This window comes from Talpa occidentalis, unplaced genomic scaffold (assembly GCF_014898055.3).
Source record: "Talpa occidentalis isolate TD23 unplaced genomic scaffold, MPIMG_talOcc4v2.1 talOcc4.8, whole genome shotgun sequence".
Taxonomy (NCBI): Eukaryota; Metazoa; Chordata; class Mammalia; order Eulipotyphla; family Talpidae; genus Talpa; species Talpa occidentalis.
Genome location: NW_023605194.1, coordinates 79,264,990 through 79,278,818, shown reverse-complemented (window position 1 = coordinate 79,278,818; position 13,829 = coordinate 79,264,990). Strand labels below are relative to the sequence as shown.

General features: G+C 34.8%; 1 protein-coding gene across 3 annotated transcripts in view; it reads left to right on the top strand.

Moving 5' to 3' along the window:
* The window catches only part of PTPRC (protein tyrosine phosphatase receptor type C), a 113,463-nt gene that overhangs the window by 88,475 nt on the left and 11,159 nt on the right, over nucleotides 1-13,829 (top strand). For all 3 annotated transcript variants that reach the window (XM_054690293.1, XM_054690291.1, XM_054690292.1), the window contains 11 exons: nucleotides 276-384; nucleotides 1,064-1,098; nucleotides 2,231-2,340; nucleotides 2,920-3,010; nucleotides 3,095-3,171; nucleotides 6,928-6,964; nucleotides 7,339-7,436; nucleotides 8,157-8,282; nucleotides 10,731-10,888; nucleotides 11,087-11,222; nucleotides 13,215-13,364. In XM_054690293.1, coding sequence (XP_054546268.1) covers nucleotides 276-384; nucleotides 1,064-1,098; nucleotides 2,231-2,340; nucleotides 2,920-3,010; nucleotides 3,095-3,171; nucleotides 6,928-6,964; nucleotides 7,339-7,436; nucleotides 8,157-8,282; nucleotides 10,731-10,888; nucleotides 11,087-11,222; nucleotides 13,215-13,364 — 1,127 coding nt within the window. The remainder of the gene's footprint in view (nucleotides 1-275; nucleotides 385-1,063; nucleotides 1,099-2,230; nucleotides 2,341-2,919; nucleotides 3,011-3,094; nucleotides 3,172-6,927; nucleotides 6,965-7,338; nucleotides 7,437-8,156; nucleotides 8,283-10,730; nucleotides 10,889-11,086; nucleotides 11,223-13,214; nucleotides 13,365-13,829) is intronic.

Below are 13,829 nucleotides of genomic sequence, written 5' to 3'. Positions count from 1 at the left end.
GAGCTAACCACATGGCATAGCAGACCTCTCCTGTCACACCCGCTGCTCCCCTCAGCAGTGTATTTCAGTCAATCCACCTGTTCTGTTTCCCACTCTGTCTCTGGTGAATCTTCTCACACCCCACAACTCTGGTCTATACCCCAGCTTTGTATACATAAATAAAATCTTTAAAATAAATAAATAAATAAATAAATAAATAAATGTGATTATTAAAAGAATCCAGCAAAATATTTGACATAATAAACCTCTCTTCATGTGTTATTTTTCATTTCTAGATGATTCTAAATCACTGATTATATTTTTGGCATTTCTGATTATTGTGACATCAATAGCTCTACTTATTGTTCTCTATAAAATCTATGATCTACAGAAGAGAAGATCCAGGTAAGATTTGATTTCAAAAAGAAAAACCAATGATGGGAGCACTCAACTGTAAGACAAATTTAAAACCACTGAAATGGGAAAAAAGTAAATTCAGTAAAAGACAACATGAAGTATGGTTCATCACAGATCGTTTGATCAAAGGCTTTTAATAATGTCCTATTGGTTTACATCAAATTATTTATCAATATTGTTGTGTATTTCTTTTAAAAATAACCAATGAGAAGAGTATGTTCTTTAAGTATAAAGTGAGCTCAGAAAGATGTAGGAATGACAAAGGAAAAGGAAGAAGTACCTAGGGAATTATATGCATTCCTTTTTGCCAGAAGCAATTGAAAAATATTTCATTTTATGAAAACTAAGAGGTTTAATATAAAATAATGTCATCCCTTATTTGAGTTTAGCAGACTATCCTTAGCTTGTTTCTTCCTCCCTCACATTTTCTTTATTTTTTCTCCTCCTCCCGCCTCCCTCCCAACCTCTCCTCTCCCCTCCCACTCACTTCCTTCCCCTCACGTCATTTTCCACCTCGTTTCCCCTCCCTTCCTTCCCCTTTTCCTTTTTTTTTAAATTCAACCAGCTTCCCCTCCTCCCTCCAATATACTCATTAAATATAAATTGAATATAAAATGAATTCTACATTTCTTTAAAATATAAAAATTAACATTTCTTATTTTCACAGAAATTTAGAAGAACAACAGGAACTTGTTGAAAGGGGTAAGTATGTCTGGTTTTACTCATGAATCTCTCCTCACATTTGAATCCATTTTAAATAAGAATTCGCATTTTATTAATCTTGCTGATCTTCTTCTGTTGATACAATGATGAAACTTAAATTCATTTATTTATTTATTCAACCAGCTAGTATCTGTGAATTTCAAATGTATTCCAAATAGTGTACCAGGCACTGAAAATCTGGCAGCATCATGCCACAGACTCTGCTCTTAAGCAGTCTAGAGCCTAATAGGTGGAAGACAAAAGCACTGACAAATATGACAGCAATCAGATAAGTGCCATAGTGTTCAATGTGTATAGATAGAGAAATTAGAGAAGTGCATCTGAGTCTTCTAGGATTGTGGGAAGTATTAGGCAGCAGATGAGGGAGTAAAGGAGGGAAAGGCAGATGGAAAGTCACACAGAAGAGTCAATACAATGCTCAAGTCCCTGCCTGGGTGGGATGGCTGCTCCCTCTACAGGCCCATCATTTACTTAGGATAAGAAAACAAATTCCACGTTTTTCAACTTTTACATTATTTCCTTAATTTCTTTTTGAAAAATGTGTTTTTTTGATCTGTGGAGTTAGAGAAATTGAAGTTATGTTTATAATAAAGAAAATTATTTTTTTTGTATACTCAGGATAGGAAAAAAATTCTGAATTTTTTCCTCTGTCTTACTTTAAGTTGTCTTTGAAGGGTTTCTCTCAAGCAATTACAGGCACCAAGTCCATAAGCAGAAGCTTTGGCATTGATTCTTTAGAATCCTCGATAGGCATTCATTTCAGTATTAAATTATTTTGTGAGTGTTGATCTTATTTGCAGATTGAAAATGCTAGATGAAGGGAAAACATGACCTTCACTTTGAACATCTTTCCTAAATCAAGTACCTGTGAGTGCATATGGGATAGCTACGTGGGAACTCAGAGAGTAAGGCAGAAAGATGAACAGAAAGCCCAGAATAGGATTGGAGCATAAGATTTCAAAGCCATAGGTTTATTAATGAATATTTATATATAAGTAGGCTTTCCCACTGTCTGCCAAGGATTGAATCCAAGATATACCCTGAATGAAACCTGCATGAACATTTGAAAGATAGATCTAACATTCATATTGAATTTTCAATGTGTTTAAAGATGATGAAAAGCAACTGATGAATGTGGAGCCAATCAATGCAGATACTTTGGTGGAAACTTATAAGAGAAAGATTGCTGATGAAGCAAGACTTTTTCTGGCTGAATTTCAGGTGTGTGCTGTTCTTAATATATATAATGAGAAATTTTATTTAATTATCAAGATAATTCTACTTTAATGTATTGTATAACCGCTTGCTTCAAATTAATCCCATATAATACTGCAATATAGGCAAAGCAGCTATCACTAGCACATGTTTACAGATGAGAAGAGAGAGTAATAGTTATAGTTAGTAAATATTTTAAAATAATACTTCATTTTGTTATTTCCTTTTACGTAGTGGCACAGAACATGATTGGCTGATTTTGTAATTGTTTACTAGATATTCTTCCAAGTATCATCCAAGTATGATAAAGTATCATCCAAGTAAATGCATTTTAAAGTGGCAATTAATTCTGAATTTACTGACACTTATGGGACTTATTCTTAAAGTAGTTAATCATTCATTTTAAAGGAAAAAAGGGTTATTTGCATAATTTGTATAAGTTTCATTTCAATTACCATATGAAACATGTTCATCAGTATAAAGGAAATATATTACAGTATGTCTCATTTGCTGGAAATAATTACTGACAAGGGGAAAATTGTTTTTCTTGAATCTGCTGTAACCCAAAGAATCTGTGTTTTGCAGAGCATTCCAAGGGTGTTCAGCAAGTTTCCTATCAAGGATGCTCGAAAACCCTTTAACCAGAATAAAAACCGTTATGTTGACATCCTTCCTTGTAAGTACTCAGAGAATTGGATCTCCATCTATTTACATGACTTGATTACTCATTATTTCACTCACATATTTTTTCTTTGAACAGATGATTATAATCGTGTTGAACTCTCTGATCTAAATGGAGATGCAGGTTCAAACTACATAAATGCCAGTTATATTGATGTGAGTAACAATGCATAATTGTCAGATTATTTTATATCTTCATCATTTTATCATTGGCCATTTGCATTTTTTATTGTACCTATGCATTCCATTCAGTTCCTTTGTCATATCAAAATTTTAGAATATTATTAAAAAATAGTTTGAAATAAGTGCATAATATCATCACTGATATAAGCAAAACAATCATTACCATTTGCAAGAATATTTATTATTTGCCTATTGGTCCTAGATGTAATATAGGATTTTTCTCTACAAACAAACTGATTGTAATAATTAAAACACTCTGGTGCCTATTAGGTACTGACTATTAGACTAAATTATTTGTTAAACTATGTATGTACTTCTCATAAAAGCCTCACATTTGTGCTAGCCACGTGCGCTGTGCTGGCTGTAGAAATAAGGACTGGGTGCCTCTAGCTTGTTACCTGTTCAATTAGTAAAAGTTTGAATTAGGATTCAAACCCAGGACTGCTTGACTCCAAACTGTTGAGTTTCAATTACATAACATTGCATTTCAATAGAGATACTTTTCATCAATAAATATCCTGTATTTATTATATTTCCCCCCAAACAAATATCAGCACATGAATAGGGTTAATCTATCTAAAATACTTTTTTAAAATAGTTATATAATTGTTAAATATTCTATCATTTGAATTCAAAATTTTAAGTATAAAAATATATAGAGACCGAAAAAAAATCTTCCTTCCGCCCAATCCACTGTCCCCAATCCAGTGTCCCCACTAATCAGGAGGAGTAACCTATATGTTGCTTATTAGATATCCAATCAGAGTTTCTTTACATCTAAACAAGAAAAATAAATATTATCCCTCTCTTTTTGCAAAACTTTTAATATTTATACTGTTCTGTACCATGCTTTATTTACCTTAAATAAAAGCACATAACTGAGATATATATAATACCATTATGAAAAGTAGAGCTTGGCTAACTTATTCAGTAAGGGTTCAGAAAACAAATATTTTGGGTTCTACAAGACTTATCTGAGCCACAGCTACTCATCTCTGCAATTTTGTAGCCCATTTCCATAGACAATAAATACATAATATGGCTGCCGTGCTCAAAAAAAACCCTAAAAAATCAGGCCTGCTTGATTTGTCTCAGGCTGTGGTTTGCTAACACCAGACATAGAGCATATCTGCATCTTTATTTTATATTTTTGTAGTAATTTATGATATAGTTGCATTGTAATTTATTTAATCAGTTCCTATAATAATATATAGTAAGTGTGGTTTCTAATCTATTACACAGGATGGTTTAATGAATAACTTTGACTCACATTCTTTCATGATGGGATTCTGGGATTCAGTATATCAATATGATAAATTTCTAAAAGAAGCATCACCAGCTCAGAAAGAATATGCACCTTTAATTTTAAAGATGTTTCCAAATGGTCCTCCACTGTGGTTACACCCATTTATACTCTACTTACAGTGTACAAGAGTGTTCTGATTCCACACAGACTTACTAAAAGAGTGGTTATCAAATATTTTTTTGACAAATTGACAAAATGATGTCTTGTTTCCATATATGCTGGTTATAAGTTAGATTCCACATTTTTTCCTTGAAATTGAGGACTTTTTCCCCTAGTTGTTAGTTTGATCTATTTAAATGTATAACCTTTTACTGGAGTAGCTGAAATAGTCATATTATTATTATGCTTTTGTTTCCTAAGGCTGACATAATAAAGTACGACAAAGTAGGTGACTTAACAACAGAACTTTATTCTTTGGAACAAATCTGGAGGCTAGAAGTTCAAAATCAAAGTGTCTGAAAAGCCCTTCTCCCTCAGAAGGCTCTGAGGAAAATCCTTCCTTGCCTCTTCCTAGCATCTTGTAGATCTTGGCAATCTTTGGTAATACCTGGCTTGTTTCTGTATCACTCCAGTCTGCATCAGCATCACATGGCTCTCTTCCCCATGAGTCTCCAAGCCACTGTGTCTCCTTTTTCATAAAGATACCAGTCATTGGATTCAAATCAGTATGATCTCATGTCCCCAAAGTATATCCACCAAGACCCTATTTCCAAGTTGAATTACAGTCTGAGACCCCAATGTACTTGAGTTTTGGGGGAATGCTATTCAATCTGCTACACATAGTTTATGTAAAAATATAGAATAATTTGGAAATACTTTTTTAACTTGGATCATTCCTGAAACATGCATCTCCAACATCTGTAACTTAATCTTTAATAAAGTTCCTTTCTGAGACATCTAATAATGTTCCAGAGCAAAATTCTTGACATTAATGATTATAATGACAATTGGTAATGCAATTGGCTACATAGTTGCTATTTATTAGCCACCTTTTTAAGGGCTTTCCATATATTAAATCAATTAATTCTCAAAACAACACTATGAGGTGTTCCTTGTTTTGCTAGTAGGAACAGACTTGGGATATTCTTTTTCTTAAACACACTTTCTCTAGAGAAAGCATTCTAATTTCTAGAGTGTCTTGCCTGCCATCGACTTTGATATAGTTTGTGTATTTTTCTATTGCTGTCCCTGGAAAATAGCCTAAGCAAGAGATACCTCTCCTATGACATGTGCTCATTATATCACAGTGTAACTTCCTGCTTTTATTTGTGTTTCACATGATCCTCAAAAGCCTTGCTTACAATAATAACCAACTCTTACAAATCTGAGATCATGGTGAAAAATAATTAGTAGTAATGTGACATAACTTTGTCCTCTACTATAACCAATTTTTCAGGTAGCGTTGGTAAGCTTCATAGTTAGCATCAATCAAGTTTATTTTAATGAATAGCATCTTTTCTAAGCAATTTATTCTTCAAAGGAAAATAATTGAGAGTAAATGTTAATTTCACAAGGATTTATATTGTCTCTGAAGAAAGCATAATCTGATCTGTATTTTCTATTCAAATGTATATGGTTATTACAGTATTGAGGTATACTCAGGTTGCTCCAGCAGAGCCCTGAGCTCCTGGAAGGGCATGTGACATATATTAGCCACTCATTATATACATATTGAATAAATGAATATATGAATAATGCTATGTCATGATACAGAAATTTCAAGAAGTCACTAAAACTCATCATGAATTTTTGTGACTGAATTTCATCTAATGGCACATGTTATCTCCCTAAAAGACTTTCTGATTGCAAGATAAAATTAAGGAATGTGAGGTAGTATTGGAAGAAATTATCAAAGTATCTTATCTGCTCTAAACTCCTTTTTGCCTTGGTAACAGGAGTGGAGATAGCAGATATTGCAAGTAATGAAATAAAAGTTATCTTGTCGAGAATGGCATAAATGAGCCTAGGGAATTAGCAATATAAGCCAGATGAGTTAAAGGGAAGAAATGACTTATTGAAAGAAATTGGGTAAAAATCCTCAAAGTAAATACATGCCTGATAAGAAGGTTTGAGTTATGACTGAGGGCACATTAAGGACTGGCAGGATATAAAACAGAGGAATGCCTGAGTTATTTCTGTATATAGCTGTACCATCTACACGAGGATGAAGTCTGTTTTTTCTTGTTTTGTGTATATAGAAAAAAACGAAAATTACGCATATTGTTTGTGAATGCTAAGATCATTGTCACAGTTAAATGCCTGCTCATGACTTTATAAAATGCCTTTTGTCGTTTTAAAATGCCCAGGGAAACCAACAATGAAGAAATGTTGGGCCTGAAGCAAATTCTTCCAGCTCACAACTTTGCATGTAGATGAATAATTGAGCTTTCAGTAAATGATATATCTTTGTGTGTTTTGAACAGGGTTTCAAAGAACCTAGGAAATACATTGCTGCACAAGGTAATTTGTTGGATAGTCCAATATTCTTTTTGAACAATTGTTTATTTTTTAAGATTTATTTTTATTTATTTACACATATAAGATCTGGGGTCTAGGCCAGAGGTGCAAGTGGGTGAGAGGTTTCACCAGCGATGGAGTGGGAAGCAGAACATGTGGATCTACTGAAATACACTGCTGAGGGAAGCAGCAGGCAAGACAGGAGAGGTCTGCTGCACCTTGTGGGTAGCTCCTTGGCTGGGGATGGAACTTGTGCTGCAGTGGCTGGTGATAGCTTGATAGCACTGAGACTTAACCCCTGTGATGCCAGGTAGGCCCCTGTTTATATCACTTTTAAGAAGATATTTCTTAGCAGTTTGTGTTTGTTTACCTCCTAGGTCCAAGGGATGAAACAGTTGATGATTTCTGGAGGATGATCTGGGAACAGAAAGCCACAGTTATTGTCATGGTCACTCGATGTGAGGAAGGAAATAGGGTAAGAACCCAGAAGCTTCATTGGGTGAAGGATAGAGATTCCTAGGGTACAGATGGGGTTAGGAAAAAAGATTTATTTATATTTCAAGAAGTCACATATGTGTGCTTGGTGACTAAAACAGATAGTTGTCTGCTTTAATCAGTATAAAACTGCTTTAAATTTTCATTCATGTGGAGAAATAAAACATATACATATCTAAGTACATGTGTATATGAGCAAACTTTAGATGTTTTGCTTCAATGCTGGGCTTTCATTTGATTATACTTCTTTGCAGTATTTTTTTAAGTTTAGTTATTTTCTTTGGGCTGACTTCCCAATTACTGATGAATACCTGAAACAAAACTGACCTTAGGCAGAGAGGTGGTGACTCATACAATGTAACTTTAGGAACTATGAAAACTTCTCCATCCCTCATTCTGCTCACCACATGCAAATACATCACTCTGCTCCCACTGAGCATATCCTCTTTTAATATGCAGCTCAGGCTGGAAGATCATACTTCCCCTAAGTAGTATAGAGGAAATCCTTCAGAACCCATTAATGGGAAGTGGATTGCATTTAAAACGTAACAGTTTAGAGTTTATATGTATTTAAAGGAGACGATACAAATATTTTGAAAATATCAGAGTAATACATTTTTATTTTGCCTTTTAAAAGAATGTTTGACAAACAGGTTTGTTCAAATGAAATCTAGATTTCACGATTTTTTTTTAACCCCAGAACAAATGTGCAGAGTACTGGCCATCAATGGAAGAGGGGACACGGACTTTCAGAGATGTTACTGTAAATCTCACTGAGTACAAAAGATGTCCAGATTATGTCATTCAGAAATTGAACATTGCAAATGTGAGTTTGTTTTGGTTACATAATTTTTATTTTCATATTCTTGTCTAAAATATGATTAGGAGATATTAAATATAAGAAACTAAATGTATATGGGAAAATATTTTCAGTGTCCTGCAGGAGGAAAAGTTGGGTTAGAACAATAACACAAGCCAAGAGGGTCAGTTAAGTCACTGATGTAAGTGCTATTTGTGCAAAGCACAACACAAATATTTATGGTTCTGTGGTCCTTTAAGTATAAGAAAAGAGCACATGAAATATGTTGAATAAATGATTGAATTATTGAATGGAGGATAAAACAGTCCCTATTTTCAATGGGTTTGCTACCATTATGAAAAGAATATTTATACGAATCACACAATGAGAGAGACTATGTAAGAAGTATGTGGTACATATATACCATGGAATATTACTCAGCATTCAAAAAAGATAAACACATGCAATTTGCAGCAACATGGATGGCGCTGGAAGGGATCATGCTCAGCGAAATAAGCCAAAAAGAAAAAGAAAAATACCGGATGGTCTCACTCATAACAGGAATCTAGAAAACTTAAATAAGGGACCAGGAAAATGAATAACTATAAGAAAGTGAAAATCAAAATCAACAAAAAACTATGAACCAGAGACACTTTTAGGGGGGCGGGGGCGGGAGGGGAGGGATTGGGGTCAGAATGGGGGGGCTGCAATTGTATTGGGAATATAACAATAAAATTTATTATTTAAAAAAAAAAGAAGTATAAAGTTCTGACTATGATGTAGAGATAAAACATTTTATTCAGAGAATAAAACTGTCAGTGTGATCTTAAAAATCTAGTTAAAATGGAGGTGTGACTATATGGTTACATATGATTATATGATTCAATTTACATGAAAATCCAGACTAATCAAATTTATAGAGATATAGAGTTGATTAGTGATTGCTTGGGACTAAGGAGGGTGGGACAGGAATAGGAATGACTACTAATCCATGTGAGTTTTGGGGGATTAAATGAAATGTCCTATAACTAGATGATGGTGATGACTTCACAACTCTAAATATAATAAAAAAAAAATCACACTTTAAATAATTTAATTTTATGGTATGTAAAATGGGGGTCTTTATAGACAAAGTTGAAATTTTCTCTGAATTCTATTCATTGGTAGGTTTTTAGTAACTTAAATTTTATTTCTGCATGGTCTAGAAACATTTTCTACAGAAAAAAAATGACTAAGGCTATTTTCCCCCTCACTAAGGTTTTTCCACCTCAAGACCTTCTAAGAGTCCCATAGCATTAGTTACTGTATGACCCTGGAGACCTGCGGAACAACCTCACTGATGTTTCATGGCTAAATACATGATGGACTAAGCTTTGAAATCTCACAAATCATAGATTTGGGTGATATGTAAAAATGGACACCAATCTGATTACATTTAGTCTAATGTTACTTTTCTTAATTAACTCAGTTATTTCCTATTAGAAAATTACAACCAATTTTTTTTTATTTCTTCTGTAATCTACATGTAGGTGGTTCTTCTTTATACCAGGTGAAAGAATTATGAATTATTCATCTTCTGGTGGTACTTAGAGATTGGGACAAATATGGGATGTATTTTTGCTCAGTTCTTTCTCTATGGTCTGAGTTAACATTTCTTTCTTTCTTTTTTTTTTTTAAAGATTTATTTATTTATACAAGCACTAGGTACAGTCAGAAGCATGGGAGGGTGAGAGAATTCGCCAGAGCCAGAGCAGGGAACAGAATAGGCAGACCGACGAAATACACTGCTGAGGGGAGCAGCGGGCGAGGCAGGAAAGGTCTGTGCGCCATATGGGACCCTCGCCCGGCAGACTGGGATGGAATGGACGCTGTGGAGGCTGTGGGAAACTTCACAGCCCAGCGCTCAACCACTGTGCCACAGTGGAGGCCCCTGAGTTAACATTTCTAATGTGAGAGAGTCTAAGAAAGAGAATGTTAATCAAATAATTCATCAGACCTTGTTTACATAGCAGTTGGTCTTATTTGCTGGTTTTCAAAGCATACATATTTCAAGCAGCAATTTGAATGGCCTTTGTATCTTTGCACATCCATACACCATCTCCCAATTGTGTGTGTTTTGTTTTTGTTTTTGTTAGTTTAGTTTCTGATTTGGCAGCATGAAAGTACCTAAAGATTTAAGCTCTCACACTCCATACCTTACCTACCTTCCTGGTAAGTTACTGCTTACTGGTCAGTGCATGCCAGTCCTGCATGACATCTCAGTTAGTAGTTACTAATTGGAATGGAAAAGTTTATATTGCCTAGAAAAAAATTCTGCATGAGGAGTTGCTTTTTTTTTTTTTTTTTTTTTGTTTTGTTTTGGTTTGTGTTTTTTTGTTTTTGTCCTGGACTTCCTTCCACTTATTTATTTATGTCAGGTTATTTGCTTTGAAACAAACAAACAAAAAGTCAATGAAAACATTATCCCTTGTCCAGAAAAAAGAAAAAACAGCCGCAAGAGAGATAACTCACATTCAGTTCACCAGCTGGCCAGACCACGGGGTGCCTGAAGAGCCTCACCTGCTCCTCAAGCTGCGAAGGAGAGTGAACGCTTTCAGCAACTTCTTCAGCGGCCCCATAGTGGTGCACTGCAGGTGAGTGAATCCAGCTGGAAGCACCAGGGCTATTCACATCCTTGTGCTATTAGGTCATCCACCCATTTGGCTACTGCTATTTTGGGAAGCAATCTAGGCAGTGAAACTTCATAGTCCTTTCTCTGCTCCATCCTTATTGACTTTTTCATTAATTTCCTTGCCTTTCATGCCTTGGCCTTTTTTTGTTTGTTTTGTCAGTGCTGGTGTTGGGCGCACAGGTACCTACATTGGAATTGACGCCATGCTAGAAGGCCTGGAGGCAGAGAACAAAGTGGATATTTATGGTTATGTTGTCAAGCTGAGGCGACAGAGATGCCTGATGGTTCAAGTGGAGGTATATTCTAGCCTTCAATCGCTATTATGCTTTGGCATTATGACCAATCTTTTTGTGGTGGATGTACTAATTTCAAAATAAATACAAGTTCTTTCCAACTTCAGACAATGTGCAAAAATAGTTTTAAATTCCTAAATTAAAATTAAAACTAAAGCAAGTGGAAAGCAGCAATCATAGTGCATTTTCCATTCATAGCTAAAAGTACTGACAAAGAAGTTGACTATCAAATGTTTTTTTTAAGATTTATTTATTTTATTTATACAAGAACTGGGGTACAGGCCAGGTGCACCGGAGGGTGAGAGGATTCAGCAGAGACATTGCAGGGAACAGAACAGGCAGACTGATGAAATACACTGTTGAGGGGAGCAGCGGGCGAGACAGGAGAGGTCTGCCGTGCCATGTGGGACCCTCGCTGGCCAGCCGTGATCAAACCGACACTGCAGAGGCTGCGGACAGCTTTACAGGGCAGCGCTCAACCGCCTGCCCCACCAGGGGAGGCCCCTCAAATATGTTTTTTAAAATAATGAAACAACAACATATCACATTGGGAAACAACACTAAAAACTGATTTGGCAGCATCTCATAAAATTAAAATAAAACTAGGGAGACAGACTAGCATGGTGGTTAAGAGCCTGGACTTCCAAGTTTCAAATGCTGCCTTTCATTTGTTAATACTATGCACACCTGGGCAAGTTCCTAATGTTTATGTCAAGTCATCTGTAAAATAGAGATGACAGCATTTACCTTATAAAGTTACAACAAAAAGATAATCCACGTAAATAAAACACCTAGATTAGTCCCTGGCACATGCAGGTCATCAGTAATTGTCAGTGATGGTTATTATAGAAAATTTCTACATTTCCCCCAGCAATTCTGTATGTACTATGTTCCTATGAGAAGCACTTGATATTATATACAACTACAAACTTGCAGGAATGTTCATTGCATTCAGCATTGTTAGACTAGCCCAAAAAGGGGAGACACCCTAAATACATACCCATAGGGAAATGGACAAACAAAATATAGATATTTGGGCCCTTGTATAATATACTCTATGCTGCAGTTAGAAAGAATAATCTAGTTTTATGTCTATATCTATCTATCTACCTACCTACCTACCTATATATATATATATATATATATATATAAAGGTTTAAGCTTTATATATATATTAAAAATATATATATAAAAGCACCTGACTCTCTCTCTCTATATATATATCTAGCATCTAACTCTCTCTCTATACATAGACTCTCTCTATATATAGAGACAGGTGCTCATATCAGAAGCAATCAGTGAGTAAAGTCACCAAATGAAACATGTAAGACATAATTTTGAAAAGAACACAAAAATGTATGTTTATAAATGCAGATATTAGTGTAGAAATATTAAAAGACTGTTAAGCAGAAAGAAATATGTCATATGAAAAAATAGAGTGAATGATATAGCCAAACTCAGGCTTGAAGTTTATCAGAAATAGAGCATCTTTTTAAAAATAGTGGATTCAAATGTGGTAAAAGCTTCAGCATTGTTAAATCTAGGTCAGGCATATTTTGTTTTAAAAATAATTTTCTATATTTAAAAAGTTAGAGAAAACTGTTCAAGAATGTGTTCTATGGAATATCAACTTGCTTTTTTTTAACCTAACATAGAGTGTGACTTTTATTATAGTTCTGCATATTAGTAAGTTGAATTACCGATATAATAATCACCAAAAGAAAAAACATGTAGTATGTTTCAGTTTTTAGAAAAAAAGATACAAGCTACCCACTACACTGTAGAAGCCAATTCCCTGGAAAATTAGTGTTAAGATGGAATTTGCACATATTCTGGAGAACTGTGAGAGTCAACTAATATTTACATGTTACGGTTTCCTCTCTCACATATTGTCACAATATGAACAAAATTATTGGACTATATAATTTATATAAATGTGATCTATAGGACTTTAAATTATCAATTCATTTTCTGTTTTTTTCCTTAAAATTATAGGCACAGTACATTTTGATCCATCAGGCATTGGTGGAATACGTTCAGCATGGGGAAACAGAATTGAGCTTGTCTGAATTCCATTCATCTCTACAAAACTTGAAGAAAAGAGATCCTCCCAGTGACCCCTCTCCACTAGAGGCAGAATTCCAGGTAATAATAAAGATGATGATAATACTTATAATAGATAACTTTCATTGCGTTCTATTTTCCAGTGCTGTGCTAGTCACTTGACATAGTTTCTTCCATTTGGGCCTCACTATAACCAACAGAGGACAGATGAGGATACTAAGACACAGTTTAAGAGAAATGCCTGGAATCACACAATTATCTAGGAGACTTGTTTAAATCTATAAATCTGATTCTACAGTCAACACTTCTAGCCATTCCTCATTAAGCTAGTATAAAATAAAGTGTCAAGATCATAGTATATAGCCACAAAATTGGCCCGCCAAAAGCAGTGCAGCATCTCACCTTTAAACTTGCATCTGGTTTTGGTTTGTAAAGGAAATAATTAGAGGAGTTTATGACTCCTTAGGAAGTTGAACTGACTGGAACTGGTAGACAGAAACTAAAGTATAAATGCATGCAGTACATGTGTCCTAACCTATTTATTAG